This window comes from Schistosoma haematobium, chromosome 6 (assembly GCF_000699445.3).
Source record: "Schistosoma haematobium chromosome 6, whole genome shotgun sequence".
Classification (NCBI taxonomy): domain Eukaryota; kingdom Metazoa; phylum Platyhelminthes; class Trematoda; order Strigeidida; family Schistosomatidae; genus Schistosoma; species Schistosoma haematobium.
In genome coordinates this window covers 402,112-428,598 of record NC_067201.1, presented here as the reverse complement: position 1 = coordinate 428,598, position 26,487 = coordinate 402,112, and the positions used below count along the sequence as shown (strand labels likewise).

At 34.8% G+C, this 26,487-nt stretch overlaps 1 protein-coding gene across 1 annotated transcript in view; it reads left to right on the top strand.

Annotated features, from left to right (window-relative positions):
• MS3_00011011 (uncharacterized protein) overlaps positions 1 to 26,487 on the top strand; it is a gene marked incomplete at its 5' end in the record, with an annotated part of 82,165 nt that overhangs the window by 26,154 nt on the left and 29,524 nt on the right. Inside the window, 10 exons of the mRNA XM_051219418.1 lie at positions 5,950 to 6,338; positions 10,199 to 10,722; positions 12,950 to 13,350; positions 14,751 to 14,821; positions 16,309 to 16,462; positions 19,458 to 19,544; positions 20,129 to 20,202; positions 22,404 to 22,892; positions 23,879 to 24,228; positions 25,732 to 26,484. Coding sequence (XP_051065199.1) covers positions 5,950 to 6,338; positions 10,199 to 10,722; positions 12,950 to 13,350; positions 14,751 to 14,821; positions 16,309 to 16,462; positions 19,458 to 19,544; positions 20,129 to 20,202; positions 22,404 to 22,892; positions 23,879 to 24,228; positions 25,732 to 26,484 — 3,292 coding nt within the window. The remainder of the gene's footprint in view (positions 1 to 5,949; positions 6,339 to 10,198; positions 10,723 to 12,949; positions 13,351 to 14,750; positions 14,822 to 16,308; positions 16,463 to 19,457; positions 19,545 to 20,128; positions 20,203 to 22,403; positions 22,893 to 23,878; positions 24,229 to 25,731; positions 26,485 to 26,487) is intronic.

Sequence of the window (26,487 nt, the reverse complement as noted above, 5' to 3'; positions counted from 1 at the left end):
TTTAAATTTACTCTGGCTTAGTCAATGATATCTTTGTAAGTGTTTGTTAAATGATCATTTATTTTTATTTTTTTCAACTTTATCCACCCCCCTTGCTGGATGGTACTGGAGATTTTTGCTTCGAATTACTTTTTCTCTTGCTATATCTCTTGATAATATAATCTTTGACGTTGTACAATCAGTCAGTCAGTCAGCTACAACGTAGGACCAGGCACATATGTGCATGGATCCAGGTTGCCATACCTCTTTAGCACAGCAAGATGAACACCGGATTCATAAAGGTAGTTAATTCAGAGGTGGTAATATATAGGAGAAGGATTGCAATAAGGATATGGTATAGGAAGAAAGAATTAGTTCGTAGAAAGAAAGATATGAAGTGATTTTAATCTCTTAGTTTAAGGGAAGACAGGGAGTGTATGCACCGATGCCATTGTGATCGATTCTGAGCCATGTCACTAAGAATCTCCAACCATCGGTTACGAAAGTCACGCGGACCCCAACCAAGTAGTCTGCATCTACCAACATGGCTCAGACTAAAGGTTAGTGTCTTCAAGAACTGATGCCACGTTTTGGTTTGGCCGCCCCTAATTCTCTTCCAACCATCTCTAACACCCGTTAGCATTGCACGACGTGGTAATCGGTGTTCAGGCATACGTAACACGTGGCCCAACCATCTCAGTCGATGAACGTTGTACAATTGTTCAGACTGGCTCAAAATTCGATGTATTAATGATGCTTTCCATTTTTGTACTTTTCAAAATTCTGAACGAGATCGCAATGAGTTTATGTACATTAATTCTATTGTATGCTATACATATTTTAGTAATATATTAACTAGAAGTGTATCACATTCAGTTAGATTGTAATAAACAATTTTCTCTATATTATAAAATAAATTACACTATTTTTTCTCTACCGACATGTAATCTTTACTGGTGTTTAATGTTAAAAGACTGTGAGACCTCCGTAAGGTATGAACACCCGGGCAGTATCCCAGCACTCACCCAAATTGAATAATTTATGTGGTGAATATCTATTTGGTGCCTCCTGGTACCAATATTTAGGTGTTTAAGATTAAAAGACTAGTTATTATTGATTGGTAATTAACTTGAAAAATGGGTTTTTTTCTGCTAGTATAATAAACATATTAAATGAACTATGTACTAGGAGAATTGTTTCCAGACATTAGAATGTAATTCTTTTACCATTTATGTACTCAGTTTTAAGCTGCATTTCTTTTTTTTAATCTGAGTGTTGTTGTGATGTATGTCTGGTTTGATTCTCAGTCAGTTACAACGTAGGACCAGGTACATATATGCATGAGTTCAAGTTCTCATACCTCATTAGCACAGCAAGACGAACGCCGGATTTATAGAAACTTGACTCTAGTTAAGTATATGTTATGATATGTTAAATGTACGAATAATTTCTTTGATAATAGTCAAAATAGATGAAAGTGGAAGAGTTTTCATTGTAAATTAACTTGTGAGTTTTATTGTTTGTTCATTTAAGTTTGTTTTTACTGTGTTCTTCATGTATCATAATCAAGATTTGGCTTTATAATACCAAAATAAATCGAAACTTTTCATGAGTTCTTTTTACTGACACAATAGCCCCAAATGCCCTGGTACAGTCGAGAGTGAGAAAGAGTCAGCTCTCCCTCTCCAAATGCTCTCACATAGCCACATGCATACAACCACTGTCTCGGAAGTCCTACTCACTGACTTCTCGTGGCGGGGTCGTTATTTACGAAGTCGAGAGAACTAAAAGCGAATGTCCGGCATCGGCTTTAACCGGGTTGGCGGACACGCAGAGTCCACCTTGAGGAGTTGGAAAACCCTGATTCCAAACCAATGGTGTACATGGGCTGCAGTATCCTAAAGGAACAAATGGTGTATGAACTAATCGTTGGTCACCGGTTATCATGGGCAGTATCTCAGCCCTCGCATAAATCGAATGATTTATGTGGCGCATATCTATTTGGTGCCTCCTTGTACCAATGTCTATGTATTTAAATAAATAAACTGACAGAATAATGTTAGTATTAATGTCTTAATACATAGAAAAATGTCCGTTTTTTCTAACATTTCCTGTCCTAATGTAAATCGTGTATTCAGAGTATAAATAATCGTATTACAGGTATATTATTGTATAGTTTTTGTAGTTAATGTTTTCTACAAGGTTATGCTGATTATAGTGATATGACAATACTACAATTAAATTCAGTTTTTATTTTGCATCTAATATTAAATATCATATTAATTCATCCATATTTATCTTGTATCTGTATCTCTATGCTAATGTGGCATGGGAACTCGAACTGATGTACGTACGTATGTATGAAGTTCTATGTTGTTGACTGACTGACTGATCGATTGTATCTGTACAGTTCTGTTGTATTTTACGCTTTTCGTTGATTTTTTATTCGAGTACTGTAAAATAGTATGTGATATTTTGTGATATTTAGTTCGTACTTTTATTCTTTCCTCATTCGGTAAGTTTTCCTAGCACTTTTTAGCATTCACCTTTATATTTTTATAAACTGAAATGACTTGGGTAACTTTTTTAACAAAAAAACTCAATAAAAGGTGGTTATTAATTTCAACATAGTTTTGAACTGTAGTTTTCCATAAATGGAAGTCATAGTGCTTATGTGTATAATGTTATGTAAGCCATCTGGCTTTTCCGTAATGATTATTTCCTTCGACTCTCTGTATGTTTCATTGTCTTACCTCATAAGCGTTGTTGGTATTCAACACCAATATTATATAAGTTATCTTAATTTCTGGCATAGTTCAGAATTTCTTAGACTCTCGTCATCTTGAAACAGACTTAGGTAGGCTAATCATGTTTTACGCTTTTTGTTGCATAGACTTATTTATTTATTTGAACACATAAATATTGGTACAAGAGAACGCCAATATATATGTGCCACACAAAACAATGAGAATTCGAAGAGAAAGAAAAAAAGGTAAGGAGCGTGAAAAAAAAGAACAACAACGAAGAGGTTGGTGTAAGGTAGTGTAGTAATAATAATAGTAATAATGAGGGAACGGAAAGGTACAATCAGAAGGAATTCTTTTAGTTAAGGGAGACACAACCACTTTTTATGAAGAAAGTAAAAGAAGGTTACAGCAGGATCGCCACTGGCTTCTATTCTGAGCCATATCTGATAACGTCTCTAGCCACTGTGTAGCACCATTTCTCGGACCCCAACCAGGGAGTCGTGAAGGACCGACAGAAGCCAGTCCTTTGCAGCTTTCTTTCATACCACGACACCATGTCATGCACTGACCACCTCTCCGCTTCTTCCAACCAGTCCCAGAGTCGGCGAATAATGCACGACGTGGAATTCTCTGGGACGACATTCGTAGAACATGTCCAAGCAACCGAAGTCGGTGTTTCAAGATGGCGACATCGATTGAATTATCGTCTCTGTGCCCGAACAAATGATGCCGAACCTCTGCATTACTGACATGGTGTTGCCACTGGATGTCAGCAATCCTTCGGAGACAACGATGATCAAACACAAAGAGTCGTCTATCATCCTCAACTCGGAGAGACCAGATTTCACAAGCATAGAGCTGAACTACTTTCACCGACGCGTTGTAGATCCGACCTTTTACAGCCAGACTAACATCATGAAGGTGCCAAAGATGGTCCAGATTAGCATAAGCCGCCCTGGCTTTCACTGTATGTGAATTGATCTCATCACTCACGCCACCACCAGCACTTATGCAGCTACCCAGATACACGAACTTCTCGACTACTTCTATCTGTTCACCATCTAGGGTGAGTACAGGATTAGAATCCTCCCAGTCTTGTAGGAGTACTTTGCACTTCGAAGGTGCAAAGCACATACCATACCTACGGACACTGATTGCCAACTGATTAAGTGCGGATTGCATAAACTTCTATACTATGGAGTACTTACTGACTGTAGAATGTTACAGCGCTGTGATTTATTTATTTGTTTAAATAAATAAACACTGGTACAAGGAGGCACCAAATACATATGGACGACACAAATCGTTCGATTTGTGTGAGGGCTGGGTTACTGCCTTGGTGCCCAAACCGAATCAGGTGGTTTTCTTGGGGAGCCACACCCGGAGCCTTAGACCTAAAGGTCTGATCAACAAGACAGTGGAGCAACATCGGGAGATGTAGTCACATGGTAGCTAGTGACCAACGATTGGTTCATACGCCATTTGTTCATTCAGTATACTGGAACCCATGTGCACCATTGGTTTGGAATCAGGGTTTTCCAACTTCCCTAGGTGAACTCAATTACTTGGAACAGTATCTCATAGAGAAGGAATGCTACTTTTCTTCAGTGCATTGATTTTTTATTCCACAAATTTAGTGAGTATCGTTTGATTCACCGGTCTTTTTTTCTTTAGCATTTTGTAATGTATTGTTCTGTAATTCACTTTGATAACTAAAAATATTTTTCTTTAAAACAACTTGGTACATTTATTATTGTTTTATGTATACCTCATTTATATAGGCTCTTTAAAAAAGAACTTCACCGCTGGTTCGCAGCAGCCTGTACTAAACAATTACCATTGTTATTTTCACTACAGTTTGGGTAATTGATTTGATCTTGAAACCGCGTTACTCTTTTTTAGTGTGCGTGCTAGATTGGATCCGCGTGTGTATATTATTGTACTTGATTAACCCATTATACCTATCGTTTTTTCAATAAATTTAGCACTAAGTATTTTTGAATAATAGCATCGGTTTGATGATACTTTTTTCCTCCCTTTGTCAGCTAACACAGTGTTTTTTTAGTGAAATATCTGACGAGACTATAATTTATGGACGAACCAATCAGTTTTTAGATCACAAGTCTCGGATTTTAGCGCGCAATTCATCCACACATTTGGCTAAATATTATTTCAGCATTATATCTTATGTTAGTTCAAAATGGAAACCCTAAATCTAATTCCTAACCCTAACCATCAACTGCAAATCATAATTCTAATTCCCCACACTTTTTTATAACCTTCATTTAGTCCTAGTTGGTAGGTGGACATGTTCAAAGGTCGTCCATAAATTATAGTCTCACCAAATATCTTTTTTTTCACTCATTCATGCTTTCGCTGATTTTCACTTTGTATCTAACTGATTCTGTATATCAAGTTCAGTGATGTATGTATTTGAGATGTTTTCTTGCACTACCATCATCATCATCATCTCCTGTGTTTGTTTGATGATCATATTTTGAGTCATATCACCTTATCTGAAGTTTATTTTCGTATCCCCGGTGTTTATTAGATATCATTTGGAGTATACGATTTCGTAGTGTGATTTTAACAAATCTTAATTTTACATCGATTGATCATTGAACATTAGTGACTAATGTAATGTTTGTTTAGTGTCTCGATTTTATAGAGTTGGGATATCCGTTGATGACGCGGATTCAAATTCTTCATCGAGTATCAGTAGCTCCTTCAGAATGTTTAAACATCTTTTGTAGGTAAATGCTAACTAGGATGAAACTTATGTCCTGCTTGGTTTACTGTCGGTTATCTCGGCTAAGATAACATCCAAATACAATTGACTGATAAAAGTTCTATGTAACATATTGATTAGGATTTAGGTTTAATTAGCTTAATATCTACAGGTTAGTTAATCATTATCGATTCAAATATGTGAAAATTTATTCATCTTATCTTTGCACTCCATATTTTCCTCCTTTTCATCTTTCTTAGAAATGTAATCATGTACACGCTGTGCATATATGTAGCTATGAATGCATCATATATATGTTATAGTAATTGCCTACGTTACTTTTATTGTTATCGATTGCTGATTATTGAACCTGAATTCAATCCGTATTCTCTCTCATCTTTGATCACAATCATTTCTTTTGTTGCTACGTTTTTGTTTCACTTTTATTTAAAATATCAATTGTATATTATTGTTGTTATTTCTTTCTTTTACCAGGTCGTTTCATTCTACCACAATGGCTTGTTTGTTTATTGTATGCATCATGTGATCTAGATAATTTCAATATTAAGTCAATTGCTTTGTATACACTGATTGAATTATTTCATGCAGCTGTTTCTATTCACGGTTGGAGTACAGAATTGAAGTATTATTCTAATGACATCAATACTAATAATAATAATAATAATAATAATAATAATAATAATAATAATAATAATAATAATAATAGTGCTGGACAGATCCATCCAGGAAACAATAATGAGAATGGTGATAAAGTACTTCCCATAGATGATAAACATGAAGCAAATCGTGGAATGCGTTTAGTATTTCCTGTGCTAAGTGGAGAATTGATGTCATATCTTTCTCAAAAGACAAATTTATTCATGGTATGTAAGCAAACTATATGTTAATAAATTTTATTGATCATTTGATGTCTTGAGTTCAAATTCTATCCTGTTAAACTTTTTCATGATATTGAAGTAACGTTATTAGTTGTAAATCATAAGCTTATAGCTTAAAATTTATTATAATGATAAGTATATGGTTGATTAACTGAATTCTCTTTTTAATTTTACATCGCAGATTAGTCTTTGTGAGATAAACTGTAAAAAGCAATAAGCAGTGAACATCTGTTTTGTGTTAGTGTAAAAAATTTCATCAGTATTTATCGATGATTGTCTCATCGATAGTTGAAATCGGAACCTTAAATCCTCAGAGTGAGGCTTTAATCTTTAAATCATTCGATTTGGTTTATTGTAGAACTGGTATCCAATACTACTAGTGATATTTATTACACACTCGATGTTTGAACTCTATTATTCATGTCTTCTTAATAAAATTTCAGTAATTACCTCCATTTTGGTGTGAAAATAAAATATTTCAATCGTTCAACCGGGTCTGTTGTGAGATAGTAACTCACTGATGACAATGGTGAATCTGTCGCTCACTTTCTTGGATTAATTGAAGTTAGACATTAACACCGTTGGATGCCGGCTGGCTCAGTGGTCTAGTGGTTAAGCGCTCACGCGCGAGACTGATAGGTCCTGGGTCGGAATCCCGCGGGGTGGGATCGTAGATGCGCATTCCTGAGAAGTCCCACAATAGAACGAAACGTCTGTCCAATGCTTCCAGGTTTTCCATGGTGATGTAGCTTCAATTGACTCATGATTTCAACTATTCAAATTACTAAACATCCACAAAACCCCTTCTGATACTAAAATAAAATGTTTGAAATATATATCTCTAAGAATGAACCAACATGTTCGGTTATCGATTTCCATACTCATAACATAGTTAATTTATTCAAATTTATATAGGAAATACTTGTGAAAAAGCACAACAACTTCATTCTATCCTAATACATAGACACTAAGTAGACGGTATATAATTTAAACTTTCATAATTTCCTTCATGTTACATTATCAAGAATAAGTGATATACTTAAAAATTATTTGGAATTTTAAGTAAATAATACAATAAGAGTATGTAGAAAGAGTTTAACTAGCACCCCTTTCATTGTTACCGCTAATCATACTTAGAAATTTACGTGTACCTGCCAAAGCATCTACATCGGTCTAACAGAAAGAAGGGCATATTTTAAATTTTTTTGAACATGCTCCAAAAAAGCCTCAGAACAAGAAAAAGAAAGACTTTAAACAATGCAATCACGAAACATCTCCAGTGTTCTGAAGTTTGCTGAAGCCGTTGCCATCAGGCATCAAAAACCTGACTTATGTGTTCAAAAAGAGATAGTTATTAATCTTTCCTTGCCTTGGTGATAAATATTCCTTCGCTGCATCTTAATATTTTTTTCACTTTTTCTTTAAACCCTTTCTTCTATTTATTACATCATTGAGTTTTACTTCAGCTATCTTCAAAATTAATTATTTTATTTTATCAACTGTGCTCTACGTACTTTATTTCTACCAATGCTTACTCATTATGTAATCACTTGTTTCTGGCCGTTTGAACTGTTGTCACAATCAATGTTATAGAATGTTCTTTTACATAATGCATATATTTATAGTATTCAGTCTATTAAATTTATTTACACCCTTGCTATGCTATACTACTATATCTTCAATATAACTTCCAACCAACCCCTCTCATGTCAGTAATTTAAACCCATTATATAATTATGATTTTAAATATCACAAGTTGTAAGCAACTGACAAGAACCAAGCGAAATAAAATGAATTCATGCTATTCTGTTAGAATCTTTGTTCTTGATCTTTTCAAAATAATAACGGGAACTATGTATATGAAAATCCCTCTTTAAGTCATATGGTATTTTACAAAGTTTCTGGAATTCTGATCGTTGGAAAATTAAGACAATACGAAAATGAATGCAATTAAAAGACATAGATTTGATAATGAAGTATCATACTTGATATAGTAAGATATTTTAAATGTAATTAACGAGTGAGTGAGTGAGTGAGTGAGTGAGTGAGTGAGTGAGTGAGTGAGTGAGTGAGTGAGTGAGTGAGTGAGTGAGTGAGTGAGTGAGTGAGTGAGTGAGTGAGTGAAGACATCTGTATGATATTATTTAGTCGAAAATACTAAAGATCTCAGTCACTAAGCATATAATTTAACATTAAACTGATCATCGATCAGTAATTAGGTATCGGTCGATTGAACATTATTTACAAAAAAATCTAAAAATTGATGCAACCTATGCTTTAAATGAGCTGATATGATCAGCAAACAACAGTTACTATATATGCATATGTAAATAAGTCTGTGTATGTTGAAGTTATCTGTGATTTTCAGACTTGTTTCTCATGACTTATTTGAACTTTTCAAAACTTCTATAACTATTGTTCAGTTCATCTTATTAATTTTCTAATTTTATACAATTACTATCTCATTCCATTTATGTTTATTTTGTTTATCTTACCTAGTCTTATTCACTTATGTGTATACATGATTGATAATCGTTGTCATTTCCATTCTTTCAGTCACCAATGTCTATTATTTAATCTTATGTTATGTTCTAATTTGAGTGTGTTTTTATACACCTGATGAGACGTTCTACTTTACAGCCGCGAAACTTGGCCATTAAGAGTAGAAAATACTCGTAAGTTACTAGTATTTGATCACAGATGTCTTAGAAATGTTGCCAGCATCTGCTGGGATCACTGTGCAAGTAATAGTGAGGTTAGACGCAAGGTATTAGGGAATGATGTCAGATCAGCTGATGAAGTTATGAATATTAATCGTTTGAGATGATTGGGTCGCGTGTTACGTATTCCTGAACACTGATTGTCACGATGCACAATGCTGACTAGGGTTGGAGACGGTTGGAAGAATGTTAGGTGCGGCCAAACTAAAACGTGACATTAGTCCTTGAAGTCACTAAATTCTAGTCCTAGCCATGTTGGTAGATGCAGACTACTTGTTTGAGGTCCGTGTGACTATCGTAACCAATGGTTGTAGACTCTAGATGACATGGCTCAGAATCGATCACAATGGCGTCGGTGTATACATTCCCTTAAACCGTGAGATTAATATTGCTTTATACCTTACTTTCTACAAACTAATTCTTCCTTCTTGTACTATATCCTTATACATAATCTTTCTTTTATATATTACCACCGTTGAATTAACAACTTCCATGAATTCAGTGTTCATTTTATTGTACTAATGAGGCGTGGCAACTTGGACTGATGCATATATGTGCCTGGTCCTACGTTATAGTTCACTGACTGACTGACACCTGATGAGAAACTGCGAAATGAAATGGTATTATTCTAAATAAGCTTTTGTAATTACTTTATTCAATATGAGTTACCTTTTTTGACAAAAAAGACTTACGCAATGAGCATCAGTAACTCTATTGTAGGAATGTTCAGCAACTGATTTAATATGGCCAACTTTAAAGTTCTTCACAACTAGAATTATAGCTTACTAAAAAAAATCCTCAACGTTTCTAGCGATTCTCCAAAAGATCATTTTGTGATTAGTTCTATTTCAAGTTGTTGTTGTTGTTGAATAGTAATAGGATCCAGAACATACAATACACTGACTAAATTTACTTGCAACCCAATAGTATTGTTTCTTAGCCACTTAAACTTAACAGTTTACACTAGTTTAAAGAATTTAGTCAATCATATGTTTATGTATATTTGTAAGATTTCGTAAATGGTGAAAATTGAATTGTTAATTATGGAATTTATATAGGTCTAATCAAATTACTATAATTTACAGATGTATGATATAATTCATTCATTTGTTTATCTCAATTTAGTACTTGGGTGTTTCATTATGGCGTTATCTATCACCAGAATATTCTACTTATCATGATGATGCAACAAGTTTACTTGTTCGTCTACATCAATTAGCTCCTCCATTGCCAAAGTCTCTTGCTTGTCAATTAACTCCCAGAATATCAGGAATCACATCTACTATCAGTTCTTGTATTGAAGGCTTCATTCTCTCTCAAATGCTTTCATCTGATTTAGATATTAAAATAGATGCACATTCACGTTTTATTTTACTGTGGCATTTATTGAGATACTATGGATCACGTGTTCAATCAAATATTCATCCATTGACAAACACTTCAACTAGTAATTCAGTTAATCAGTTTCCGGTTACTAAACGATCATTACATTCTTCAGTTCATGATTCTTTTAGACTAAGTGGTGTATCCAATTTCATAGCGGCTGTATCATGGAGGCGTGCATTTCTTGGTTTGACTGGAGACAATAAAGTTGGCAACAGTGATTTATCATCTCCTAGTTTAGGTTTGTATGATATTCCTTTCTATAGGTAAGCTTAGTTTTTTATTGGTTTTCATCTCGATCCCTATAGCTTTATCGATTTTATCAATGGTATTGCATTTTGAGTATACAAGTTTCCTCTCAGTTGATGGGACTGGCTCGATCATCTGATATGATTTGTGTAATTTTAGTTATTGTGCCCATTTATACTAGCCTAATATTTTATATTAGATTTTCACATACCTATGTATCTGATTGTCGACAAATTACGTCACTAGATTGTTTGTTGTGTCTATCGAGGTACATCAGTGATCGAAATTGAACTTAAGTACTCAAAAAATTCTTGTTTTTTCAAGCTATTCTGTTTGGCTAGCTATTACTATTTTTCATATAAGTCAATTGTTTATGTGCATGAAGTTGTGTTACATGTTTTGGATTGTTAACCCTGTTCGACTTTGATTTCAACAGGCATATTTCATCTTACTTACCTACGGCTGTTACTCCCGATGGAACATAAGCAGCTGAGCATTCCATGTACCTAAATTAATAGTTGCTCTGGTTGTCAGAAGGGGCATCAGCCTCGTGACTTCTGAACTTGCCTTTCACCATGAGGCGTCATAACTCTTCTAAATGAAGACCCTACTCCCAGGGCAGAGTCTAAATGATTTGAATTATTTTTTCTGGTTAGCGTTTTTTAGCGATTTAATGTTCTACGGAATAGGGTCTCCAACCTCATGCTCAATCCTTCTTTGTCTGGGATTGGGACCGGCAGGAGCCCCAGTAATGCTCCGGGCAGAATTATATTCCATTTCCGACCTATAAAATTGTACTTTGTTATACTGATTTCGATTTATTTTGGTTTGCTGTAGATCTATCATTTTATGTATTGTATATCATCAAAACTATGCTAATAACTATTTATCCAGTAGTATGAACGAAATATCTCACATCAGAAATGTTGTCTAAATCATATTTAGTCACACATTCCGAAAGTTTTTCGACGCGATCTCGTAGATGTTCCATTCATTATAATTTATCACGAACCTTCCATGATCTTCAGTTAGACGTTTAAGGCTATATGAAATATTTCGTAAAAATTTAGTTCACTTTTGCTTACGATTCGATAACGTTTACTAAATTTCAAGATTTTTCCGACCAATTTAATCAAGGTTATCACTTTTTGATGCTACTGTCAGTTAATCAATCATCGCCTGACCGTTGTTGCTACCTTAACGTGGTGGTCGGGCTGTGATGAACCAGTCGAGCTATATTGGCTGGAACAATCGTTCTTCAAGGTCCTACCATACCAGACAGGTCGGGTGAAGAAAGGTAGGACTAGATGCAGCAAACTCAAGGTCCGAGGGCGAAGTCGTACCGCCGACTGTACAGAGGTGCGACAGCAGTATGGTGTTTCCTTCAGAGAACCAGCATGACAGCGATGCTACCTTCCCACGAGGAGGGGTAGGGTTAAGAAAGGTCGACCTTAAAAATGCACATTCCTAACTTATCGCACAGATATCCGTTTCCGGCGATAAGGTCTCAACAAGTACGGAGCTAACACGAAAATTTCTCACAAGACGGTCGTGTGTGACTGACCTCAAACAGTTGTTCCTTGGGCACTGTGGTCACGCTCTCAGGTCACTAATACCACCTCTAATCCAATTTCCTTTTCAGGTACCTCCAGAAGAACCCTTCCACGGTGTGGACAACCTGGAAGTGATAATCGCCCTCATACCTCTAACATCACTCAAGAGTGAATCAATCATCCACACCTTATCAGTTACTACATTTATTATGTTGTTACAGATTAGTGGTTAGTATGCTTGAACTCGTGTCAGTTAGTTTCAGGTTCCGATTCTCATACATTCACTTCAATTATCTTAATTTCACTCTCAGTAGTTGATCAATATTACTAGTTATTATACACAATAGCATGTGATTCAAAACCTATTATCAGATAATCTGTACTTGACAATTAAGTAATATTGAACGTTTAACGAAACAAATCATATATATATATATATCTATATAGATTGTCAGAGATTATAAACTAAACAAAATGTATGTATGTTACTGTAAGAACGTGTTTTCATAGATGAACCAATTGTTTATTTAGTTGTGTATAACCTTCTATTGATGATTATTAAAATTTAATAGTTGATTGTTATTTAGAGTTGTGTAACTTGTTTGTTTTTGTTTTGTTTTCTCTGCTTTCTTACTTTCATATTCTCTTCATTTCTTCGTCTTCATCATCATCCTCATCAAATAATCAATAGATGTACATTACTCCTATTGGATAATTTAGATTATGATAATCCATTGGGTCCAATAAGGTCAATTAGTTTAACAAGTCTATCACAATTGAATGTAAATGTCAATAAAAGGCAAATAAATAAAAATGAAAATATTAATAACAATGAAGTATTTCATCAAATTGATCATTCAATTAATTATGGAAATTCTATACTAAGAGAACAATCTATTCTATGGATAGAGAAAGCTTTAAGAACTGGTCAAATAGATCGTTTGATTATACCAATTTTAGCTATATTATTACATCCTGGAACAGCTAGAATTAGTTTAAAATCCCATGTATTAAAACATTATTGTCAACAGATTAAAGTGTCAAAATCCAAGAAATCATTGAATGGTTCTTTAAAATCAGTTGATACAACAGGTAAGAAAATACAACATCGATCTATCTTCATTTATAATACGTATATAATAACCTTCAGAGTTATTCTATAATCATATTGACAAAGACATGAGTGAGGCCAACCGAATGTATGTGAGCATAAAATTACAGAACATCTTAGTAATTACTTCATTTGTAAACAGTTCATCCATTGTTTCAAACTTGACTGTTCCTTTTGCGAGTATCTGTCCATCATCTCAGATTTCATTGTTTGTGCATTTTTAGACCAATTGTTTTCTGTTCCCATCCTTTCCTTCTCAATCTTCTATTGAAATACATTCTATTCCTGACTATCGTTATACTGGATATAAGTAGCTCACACCATAAAAAACACTCATTTTAATATTATAAATGTGTAGAGATTTGTTTATTAAGCTAATAGGTACACTTGTTATACTACGTTTGATGATACTATTCTCAATGTTCAAAATATAAGTGAATGTATGGAATCTGAAAACTGCTATTTCTTAAATATAATATAAACTAACCAACTTCTAATGTAGTATCAATGATAGTGAAAAAGATTAAACTTAGAGGATATGAATTGGGTGGAAGGGATAATTCATAAAACAGAAGGTATGAAGTAGTTTGTAACTGAATTTGTAATGGAGAACAAAAACTGATTACCTCTGCTCAACTATTGACGTGATGTCTTGAATCACAGGTTGCAATTATTGTGCGGACCCCAACTATGTATGTGAACTTACTAACACGGTTCATACTTATAATCAATCATTTCATGGCTGGTGACATGTTTTGGTTTGGTCGCAACTAGCCTTCGTCTAACCTATCTTTATGCTACACAGCATCACTCATCGAGATAGGGTGGTCACTTGGCATGTGTATTTATTTATTTATTTTAACACATAGATATCGGTACAAGGAGGCACCAAATACATATGCGCCACACAAATATCATTCGATGTGTGAGGGCTGTGATACTGACCGGGTGCCCAAACCGAAGCAGGTGGTTTTCTTAGGGGGCCACTCCCCGAGCCTTGGACCTAAAGGTCTAACCCACAAGGCAGTGGAGCATCGTAAGGAGATGCATTCCCATGGTAGCCGGTGACCAACAATTGGTTCATAAGCCATTTGTTCCCTCAGGATACTGGAGCCCATGTGCACCATTGGTAAGTGGAAAGGTTTCTATGAAGGAATACTGGAATTCAAGATTAAGGGGGAAACAAAAAGTAAATACGTCTGACCCTTCGTGAACAACTCTGTGCCATATTACCTAAATTTTCAACTACGGATCGTGGCTACCATGCGGACTCTAAAGAGATAATCTCGTTCTGCTAACATAGATATTAAAAAAGACATATAGTTCTTTTTGCATTTGTTCTATTATCGGTTATGTTTTAAAATATTTTCTTTCCATTTAGACATTGACTGTAAACCGCCTTCATATGAAGAAGTTGTTAATAAAATGAATACAACTAGTAATAATTCTGAAGTAAGTACTAGATGTTTTTACCAAAGTTAATGAGACGAATCTCCGTTCTATGGAATATGTGGCTTTTGCCATAAAATAGTTTTGGCTTGTAACATGTTTAGATGTCGATTATTAATTACTCTAACAGTTTTCCGGGTCATTATTTGGTTGATAAGTAGTGGGATGAATAAAGGATATCACTTAACTATGATTAAGTAATGGTTTGTCAGTCGGAAATAGACAGGGGCAATATTCGAAACCGTTTAAAGTTTAAGAATCAGTGAGATAACATGGGTTCAAGTCAATGATATTCACGTTGATACTACTACTCTATAATTTCTTTTGATTCCGGATCACTATTTCACTTATTATTCATATCGACCATTCTCTATTCAATTATTACTTTATTTTATAACCTTTGCTTAACGCTTTTGGTTGATTCACATGTTTTTCCTTTGATCCGACAGTGATATTGTGTCTTTTCCATTGGAATAGATATGCAAGGAAAGTGTAAATATTCAGTAAACATTTCTATCCATCCGTTTGTTGCATATGTGATTGAATTTGTTAAGCGTTTAAATTTTTATTTATTGTGTAATACATTAGTATTAATGTTTTGTCTTTTATTCAGATTAGTCTACTGTTTTATTGCTTACAAAATGATGGCTTCATAAAGAAATATTATATATATGGTTGGTTACACACATTTAGGTTGAAAATGATGTTACGACTATATGAATATTACTATTTTGATAGAGTTTTATTCTTTGAGCTGGATAGTTTGGTCGTGGAGCTTTCATCGTTCTTCCGAATAAGATCATCAGCACAACCCTCAGGTAGAAGTGAAGTGTTCGAATTTCTCCACATGTGGTTCACAGCTTGTTCTGTACACCTCGATGTTCATCAACAAGAACCAATCAACATCGAGGTGTACAGAACAAGCTGTGAACCACATGTGGAGAAATTCGAACACTTCACTTCTACCTGAGGGTTGTGCTGATGATCTTATTCAGAAGAACGATGAAAGCTACACGACCAAACCATCCAGCTCAGGAAACAAGACTCCATCAAAACAAACATATTTATGGTCGAACTGTTTGTAATTCAACTCTAATTATGGCAGATTCTGAATAGTCATATGAACAATCAAAAATTTATTCTATGTTTATTATAACCAAAGGAATCACCATTTCAGTCTTTTCACATTATTATTCCATTGGTATCTACTCATTTTTACTTGAGTATAGCTAATCAAATTATCACATTTGACTTCCAGTGAAATATTTACTTCATACAGAATAAGTATGTTTTTCATTTGGGTCAGTATCAAACTACATTGTCAGCATGTACTTCATAAGAATGTCGTACATAAATTGTGCTTAGCCCCCAATGAAAACACAAACATTCTCATATACGCTAAGTACTCTTTTTTTATTGATGATTTACAGGTATATAACTTCAATAAGCATTATCTTATCATTGTTTTATGAAAATTCTCTTTATTTCAGTTTCCACATATTAACACTATTCATACAGAAACACCATTTAATCTAATGAATTCAATCCGTGAGAAGTTTCAACGATTTCATTCTACGACGGAATTACTAAATAAAACAGAAGTAACAAATGAAATAAATACATCTAAACAACAAGCTGCTGAAGGTTAGCAATTACTTATTATTAGATTCCTGTTTGTCTGTAAGAATAGTGTGAAGTTTTAATCTGTTACTTTTGCTTTTAGTCTAGTCGGAATTCAAGGTTATTTTGCAACAGAATTGAAAAGTGATCATGATCTGTGTTGATGTGCAATTTTTACGAGGGTTTAGTCAACCGATAAATAACAATAAGAAGCATAGTCATTTACCGCTGATCTGGTACATGTCAGTAATTCAGATCGACGTAATAGTCGTATTCTATGGTTGAAAACGTTGGATGATATGGGTCAAGGTTATTTAGATTCTAATTTGTAGTATTATTTCATACTTTGTATTCCGGAAAATTATTCCCTGTTTGCGAACTATATTCTCTATGCCTATTCTTTTCCATAGTCATAGGTATTACTATTGTTACAATTTGTTTATTGTACATCTTGCTGATTTCATCTTATTGAGCTGATGCGATGGACGGTGACTTCGGTCGATGAATATTCGTGCCGGATACTTTGTTGATGATCACTGATAGGTTGGTTAGTATTCAACAAAGAAAAAACATGACATTTTCAATTTCAGCAATTGACAAATGAATAAACATGATATTGTTTTTTTCAGCCACTTCGTTTGACTAAAATTTCTTTCAGTCAGATAATTATCTTGGTGACGATAGTCAAAGTAAACGATACCATTTGCTTCAAAGTAGATTTGCATTGACTAGTAAAATTTGTTTTGAGGATCTGTCCTCTTGTTTGACTACTAACTAATGGATAGATATCTGGTAAAAATTGTTTGTTATTCCTTTTCTCCTAAAACCATTTTTGGAGCTTTTAATATAAGTATCTGGAGACCCCATGGCTACTTCCTGTGGTATATCTGATGTAGGTATAGCATTAAGTTCAAAAGCAGAACAGGCTTTGTCAGACTAGATTCTAGTAGACAGTTACTTGTGCGCCGTCCGACTAAACAGGGATAGTAAGAACTCAAAAAGATAGAGACACACGCCGTTGTCTCTGCATATTCGCCCACTGACTGCAGCTCGGATGAAATTAAAGATGAATTCTACAGGAAGCTATCCAACCTCCATTAAAAAGCTAAACGTTTCGATGTAGTAATAGTGGCAGGTGATTTTAATGATTAATTAGGTAGGCTAAACCAAGCCGAAAGGCTCTTAGACGGATGTTGCGTTGTTGCATCTCGGCAGACAGATAATGATGACCGTCTGCTGCAACTATGATTAGATAAACGTTCATTTCTATAAAAGGATGACTGTCGGTCATTCTACAGCACATATTGATGCTCGGATTATACCCTAGTTCGAGCACGTATTTATCTGCGAATTACTGGATGTAGAAATGCCACGGCAAGGAAATTTCTTCGTCTAGTCTTAGCAGTTAGATTAACTAAGACTCTAGCTTAAATCTGGGAACTGGACGTAATCCCATCTGACTGGTCTCGACCATTGATCATTCCAGGCTATAAAGAAGAGCGAAAGCATTTTGTAACAATCTCAGCAACAATGCGAGCGTGTTTGTTGTGCTGCTTTCTCCTTCCAAACGCGAGATGTTGCTTCAAGAGTGGCTTTCGTCAGCGTCTGAGTTAACAATAGCGTGATAAATAGTTGGGCGTGTTGACCGGTTCGCTTATCTTGTGAGTCTCATCAGTCCTGGTGGTTTAGTTCTAATTTATTGTTGTGAAGCATGGCCATTAATAATGGAGAATATTTGTAGGTTAGTTGTATTCGATCAATGGTATCTTCGAAGCATCGCTTGTGTATTTTGTGACCACAAATTAGGCAGTGGATTGGGTTAGCATTTGAGTACTAGATTACGATGGGAAATCGATTGAAGAGGTAGTAAATCTTCACTAACTATGGTGATTCATACATCGATTACATGTACTCCTCTATCTTTCACCTCAACGGGTAACGTCTTCTGATGTAGGAGTAGTCTGGAATAAGTCAGTGACAGTCAAACCAAAACACAACACCAGTATATGAATTCATCGACAATCAGACTGAGTCATGTTAATCGGTAAAGATTACCTGGTTGGGGGTCCATGCGATTTTCCCAACCAATTTGTAGAAATTTTAAATGACATAGCTCGAAATCGTTTGTAATGACACAGGTAAATGCGTTCTTTCTCTTATCCTCGAATTCTGAGATTCTTAACTCCTCGTAACCTACTTTTGTATTTTATTTTACTAATTTATAATTTCTTCTCGAATTGTATTTTCTATCCCTAATCGTTCCTATTACCGCTGACACCGTTACTACCTCTAGTGTTGTGGGATTCGGTCTGACAATTTTATTCTCTCTGTGCTAATACTAGGGTCTGGCAACTTGAACCAATGTACATACGTACCAGGTCGTACTCTGTGACCGACTGATTGATACATTGTTTCTTAGTTTCTTGAAATATGAAATGAAATAAGTCAATGGCTTGTTTTTAATAAATGGTTGTCGACTTTTCTTGTTTGTTCAGTCGTAAATTCTTGATATTTCATAAAATAGTCGGAGATATCGTATTGTATTCAAATTTCAGGGATTGAATTCGACTGATTGATAATTCTCGGATGATAATAATTGTTAAATACTGCTAAGGTTTAGTACGGTGGCTGTTTTAGTCTAGGGTAATTCACTTATTAGGGGCATATATGTTGTGAATCCTAAGTCAGTCGGTGATGTATAAATCATCTAATAACTATCTTTTACTATTAATCGAACCAGTTAAAAAATAACAATAATTGAATTTCCTTCTATCAAACTGATCATAAATTGTTTGAATTTACCTCACTGTTCTACAATCCCATTACCCTACCCTTCGAACTTCAATTTGTTATCGGCATAAACACACATCAGTCGATCCAGTAGTGAACATAATTGTACTTCGGTTTTGGCTGGTTGGTCAATAATTCGCTGTATTATCTGTGAAGTTGATTTTTTCATGCGTCATTACTTCTGTCCCAGTGATTTATTTTTCACTTTTCGTTTGTTTTCTTTTCTCAGCTGTTCTCAACTCTGTCCTATCGATGCGTTTAATGAAAGATGAAAAGAATCATTCATTGCTAGATTATGTAACAGATTGGCATCATGGTATGTATATTAGATTTTACTTTCTATCATCTTTTGTTATTAGTATTTCTATTCAAAGTTATACTGAATAATCTAAAATTCAACCAGATAAATATTTTGAAATATTCAATGATCTTTGACTTATTTTAATAGTTGAGATCATGAGTCAATTGAAGCTAGACCACCATGGAAAACCTGGAAGTATTGGACGGTCGTTTCGTCCTTTTGTAGGACTCCTCATTAACGTACACCCACGATCCCGCATCGTGAGATTCAGACCCAGGACCTATCGGTCTCGCATGCAAACGCTTAACTATTAGACCACTGAGCCAGCCGGCATCCAACGGTGTTAATGTTTAACTTCAACTAACCTTTTACTTAGACTACTACTACTACACAACATGATTTATTTTTAGGTTTTCTTCTGATCAAAATCTTTTTCTTTCATACTCCACCATGTAAATTACAGCAATCCTTAAATAGAGTAATTTAAGTGATTTATTTAGATTTAATTGTATTTTTTGTGTTTTGTTTTGCAAATGATAAATTAATAAATGAAGACAACCGTTTGAGAAAACCTTTTTTACAAACTTTTTCTTTAACAGATTCTAGAACACTTTCAATGTTACCTGTCAATGAACATTTGTTAGTTTATCTACAAAATTATGATCCCAACCAAGTAAGTTTTCCAAATTTACAACAATTTAAAATAGGTACATACATTGAGTTCATTTGATTTATGAAGTATGCTCGTCTTTTCAATGACTTTTTTTTATTTGTCCTAACTATACTATTTAATTATACTCAGTAGTATGAATTTTACCCCACCATTTATCTGACCTGTATGTCGTGGCTGGATGATATTTTTTTTCTCAGAAAATCACCTAGTTCCTTCTCATCCTCTTAGTTCTGTGTTTTAATTCGTTATTATACATAAATGAATATTTCATTTCTTTCGTTTAATTCTCCTTGTAGTTACTTCTCTTCGGAAATTTATTTATTTATTTGAACACATATTGTTTCAAAAGGGCATGAGATACACATGCACCACACAATAATAACGGGAATGTGAAGAGATAAAGAATGTAAGGTGCGTATAAGAAAAAAGAAGTACAACAATGAACAAAACCTGGTGTATGATGTTTAAATAATAATAATGAGAGAGACAGGTCAATTAGCAAAAGTACAGCCACAGGGAATTCTTCCACTTAAAGAAGTTACGCCTTTTTTACGAAGAAAGTAAAGTTACAGCAGGATCACCACTGGCTTCTGTTCGAAGCCATACCTAATAACGTCTCCAGCCACTGTGTCACACCATCTCTAGGACCCCAAGCAAGGAGTTGTGAAGGACCGATAGAAGCCAGTCATGTACAGCTTTCTTTCATACCGCTACAATATGTTGTACACTGATCACCTCTCCGCATTTTCAAACCAGTTCCAGCGTCGGCAAATAATGCACGATGTGGAATTCTCTGGGACGACATTCGTAGAACATGTCTAAACTACCGAAGTCGATGTTTCAAAATTTATTTATTTATACACATAAACATTGGTATAAGGAGGCACCAAATGAATATGCACCACATAAATCATTCGATTTGTGTGATGGCTGGGATACTACCTGGGTGCCCAAACTGAAGCAGATGGTTTCTCTAGGGGTCCACACCCGGAGCCTTTGACATGAAGGTCTGATCCACAAGGCAGTGAAGCAACGTAATGAGATGCAGTCCCATGGTAGCCGGTGACCAACGATTGGTTCATACGCCATTTGTTCATTCAGGAGCCCATGTGCACCATTGGTTTGGAGTTGGCTTTTCCGACCCCCCTAGATGGATTCTCCGTATCCACTAATCCTTTTAAAGCCAGTGCCGAACATTCGGTTTTCGTCCTTTCAAATTCGTAGACAACATTAATGCCGCGAGAAGGCAGTGAGTAGGACTTCTGTGGCAGTGGTTTAATGCACGTGGCTTTGTTAAAGCATTTCGAGAGGGAGAGCTGGCACTCTCCGCTCTCGGTGTTTGGGGGCACCGATTGAATTGTCGTCTCTGTGCCCGAACACACAATACCGAACCTCTGCATTACTAACATGGTATTACCACTGTATGTCAGCAATTCTTTGGAGACAATGATGATCAAACACAAAGAGTCGTCTATCATCCTCAACTCGGAGAGACCAGATTTCACAAGCATAGAGCTGAACTACTTTCACCGACGCGTTGTAGATCCGACCTTTTACAGCCAGACTAACATCATGAAGGTGCCAAAGATGGTCCAGATTAGCATAAGCCGCTCTGGCTTTCACTGTATGTGAATTGATCTCATCACTCACGCCACCACCAGCACCTACGCAGCTACTCAGAAACACAAATTTTTCGACTACCTCTATCTGCTCACTACCGCTGTAAGTGCAGGATCAGGGTCCTGCAAGTCTTGTAAAAGTACTTTGCACTTTGAAGGCGAGAAGCACATACCGTACCTACGGACACTGATTTCCAACTGATTAATTTCAGATTGCATAGCTTGGCTATTATCGCACAGTAAGACAATATCATCCGCATACTCAAGGTCAATACTTTTTACCTCATTTGTTTAATTGTTCATATTAATTAGATACCTATTTAGAGGCACCTGTTAACTGTAAAATTTTCATGCTTTCTGTAAAAGGTAATTTAAAATGATGATTTCATGAATGAATGAATGAATGAAATACATTTTTGAAATGTACAGTGTTCATAGAGCCATTTGTGTGTAGATATTGTTGAAGTTCTATTCTACTCAAGGAATGTTATTTTTTAAAGAAATATCAGATTATAAAGTATTTTTTTAAATATTTATTCTTAACATATTCACTGTTAGCTTTTATTATTCTATCTATTTCAGGTGATTTATGCTTTCTCTCGTCTTCGAGCAATTCTATCTATAACTCCTACTTTATTTGTTCGTTCACTTGCATCATGTACAATTAATTCAATGTTTAGTTTTAATTTATATGGTTTAAAATTTATTGAACTTTTATCAAAACATCGTCGTTCTATGGCTGGTTGTAATTTTTTTTCTACTGTCAGTTCAGAAGAATTAAGTCAATCACAACAAAATTATACAAATTTATTGGAATTAATTATTGATTTATGTTTACAATATATGTGTAGTTATTTACCTTTTATTACAATGAAAACAATATCAACTGTCAATACTATGATTGATGATGATGATGAGGAGGATGATAACAATTGTAGTACTTCATCTATGAATAACATTCATAATTGTTCCATTAAATTTGGTCATCGTTTCGGTTATTCTAAAAGTGAATTTCGTGCTAATCAATTTGTACAGAATACAGCTGCAGAGATTTTAACATTGATTGTTGAAGTAAGCTGATTGAAATTCTAGAATAGTGTAATATTTTGTGATAGTTTATGTTGCTAATAGAACATGATGGATCTATTTATTTATTTATTTATTTCAACACATAAATATTGGTAGAAGAGGGCACCAAATATATATGCGCCACACCATATTTGTGTGTATGAGCTGTGATACTGCCCCGGTGCCCAGACCGAAGCAGGTGGTTTTCTTAGGGGGCCACTCCCCGAGCCTTCGACCTGAAGGTCTGATCCACAAGGCAGTGGAACATCATAAGGAGATGCATTCCCATGGTAGCCGGTGACCAACGGTTGGTTCGTCGGCCATTTGTTCCCGCAGGATACTGGAGCCCATGTGCACCATTGGTTTAAGACCCGGTTAAAGCGCCGGACATTCGCTTTTCGTCCTCTCATTTTCGTAAACAACACCCCCGCCATGAGAAGCCAGTGAGTAGGACTTCCCTGGCAGAGGCTGTATACGCGTGGCCGTATGAGAGCATTTCAAGAGGGAGGGCGGGCCCACCCCACTCTCGGCCATACCACAGCATTTGGGGGCACATGATTGATCTACCTATCTCATAGGTTTTATTTTGTTGATAACTGATGCTTATTAATTCATCCTATTCGATGAAAATAATCCCTCGTAGTTTTTAAGCAATGAATATTGGATAAACATACACATCATTTGAATAAATCTCTCGTTCTCTGTCTCAAAGATTTACTCGGATTTCAATCATAGTTTTATATAAAACCGATGAAAATGGATAGTATATTTTGTACTTGCAATCAACTGGTCAATTGTTTTAATCTCTAAGATACTACCTACCATTCATTACACGTTCCTCAAAGTTCTATTATTGTTATCACCAGTTCAAATTTTTCTTAGAGTTGTGTCTGACTTCTGTAATTGGGACAGTTATTTTCAATATTCTTTTTTGAGTATTATTGTTAGAATTCATTGAAACCTTAGTACAATGTTTTTCTATATTTTAGCAATTAGTATCGATACAAGACGAATGTTTTAATCCGTCACTGATAAACTCAGCTTTAAAGTCCAATGCCAGTTTATCCAATGTTAAGAATTCCTCTTCTAGTACACGTATACCAGAATTATCATCAGTATATTCAAGTGGGTCTACAAATTCAAATGTTGTTCCTCCCAATACAATTACATTTTCATCTATGATTCAACAAGCTAATGGACGTCGTCTTGTACAAAATACCTTATATCATACTTGTATACCATCTGTTGTTCTACATTGTTTAGCCTCTTGTATTACAAAAGTACATTGGCCTAAAACGGATAAAAACTGGTCGGATTATTCAACATCAAATGGAATCAGGTATGATTAATTTTCATAGTTTCAAATAGTTGCATATTAGAGTAATGTTAAAAATTTAATTTTATGTCCACTAAGCTCTAGAAAGTTTGGATTCCAGTACTCTTTCATTACCATTTTGACTACAGTCTAAAAATGTTTAGATGTTTTCATAGGTACCACTCATAGTATTGCTGGTTGGGTGAAGTATGATGTATGCTATTTATGTTGACATATGTAAATTTTATCTGACACCATTTAGAAATGGAATGCTCGTCTAAAGAAGTGTTGGGGATGTTAGATCCCCAGAACTCACTTGATAAGTACCTTATTTTTGTAATTTTATTTTGAAAATTCGGATTTCTTTGTTTTCGCGCCAAAAGTGCTCTTTTCACCTTCATGTCCTATTTCCCACTTGGGAGAATCTTAAACTCTATTGGTCTTTGGTCACAAGTCTTTGTTCCGTTCTCAGACTAAATGAACTCGCAATCGCTTCAAACCTAGCAAGAAGGTTGAGAAGATTAAACTGAAAAGAACAGTCATGAGTCGGAATAAAAAAAAATTGGAAGAACCATGAAGAATGTAAAGGACAACTGATGGAAAATGTACAAATGAAGTATTTAATGTATGGTTTTCATAATTTACGAAGCCACTGTAATTTTGCAATAAACAATAAATTGGTCTTCCCCACTACAGAATTACTAGTATTTCGTTTACTCACCATCACTCTATTTTAGTTCTGTCATATATCCTTAATTGTTTTGGTATGTTAGATTAAGTGAGCATACCTGATGGTCATCTATTTAAATGATTTGTTTAGGATGGATTTCAATCAATTAGTCAAGGTTTAAAAATTATTTTATTTAAACACTTAAACATTGGTACGAGGAGGCATGAAATACATAGACACGACATAAATCATTCGATTTATGTGAGATCTGGGATACTACCCGGGTGCCCAAACCGAATCAGGTGGAATTCTTAGGGGGCCACACCCGGAGCCTTTGACCTAAAGGTTTGGTCAACAAGGCAGTGGTGCAACTTTAGGAGATGCAGTTCCATGGTTGCCAGTGATCAACAATTGTTTCATACGTCATTTGTTCTCCTGTGATCCTAGAGTCCTTGTGCATCATCACTTTGAAATCAGGGTTTTCCAACTCCCCTAGGTGGACTCTCCGTATCCATCAACCTGGTTAAAGCCAGCGTCGAACATTCGGTTTTCGTCCTCTCAATTTCGTAAACAACACTCGTAGCACGAGAAGGCAATGAGTAGGACTTCCCTGACAGTGGATGTATACGCGTGACTATGTTAAAGCATTTTAAGAGGGAGAATTGTCTCTCTCCACTCTCGGATGTACCAGGGCATTTAGGGGCAAAATTAATCGGTTCTATATCTCTGAAATGTTATTGTCGTACGTCATGTTGTTCATTATTATTACTAAATGTAAAGAAAAATCATCTCCTGTCTTTATTCACTTTCAATTATATTTATGTTTTTTTAAAATTTACCCTCTTTTTTTTACACAGAAAACTTCCAACATGTTTACAATTAATACTTGTTAATGATCAATTATCAAATTTGTCGAATTCATTTCAAACTACACAATTACAAACTTTATTAAAATTATTCAATGTTATTCTTCATTTAAAACCATGGTATGGTTATTCTGATCGTATGTCTTTAATGAAATATCATTATGTATTACAACAAAATTGTCAAACATCAACAGAATTATGTAATGCTAATACTACTAATAATAATAGTAATTTATTATGGCCAGTATGTCCAAGTATATTACTATTAGATAATGAATTAACAAGTTATGATTTATTAACTCATTATATCACTGATATTTGGTCAATCGCTTGTAATCAATTACCAAATACATTAAATCATCAATCATTATTTCATATGAATTGTATTACAACATTATGGTGGTCATCTAACTCGACTAAAACTTCTTCATGTATTGAAAAAGATCAATTGAATTTATTCATTGAATTATTATCGATTGGATTATCATCACCATTATCATCATCATCATCATCATCATCATTATTATCGAATGATAATAATACACCTAATTATTCAAGTTTTTTCTTAGCTCGTTTAGATTTACATCCATTATGGTATTGTTTTATATTTAAAAGTTTATCTTATTGGGGTTGGTTTATTGGATCATTAATACGTGTTACTATTAAACAAATATGTTCAAGTTTAAATAAACTATGTGATCGTGTTTGTCAGAATATACAAACACGTTGTAATAATAATATTAGGTG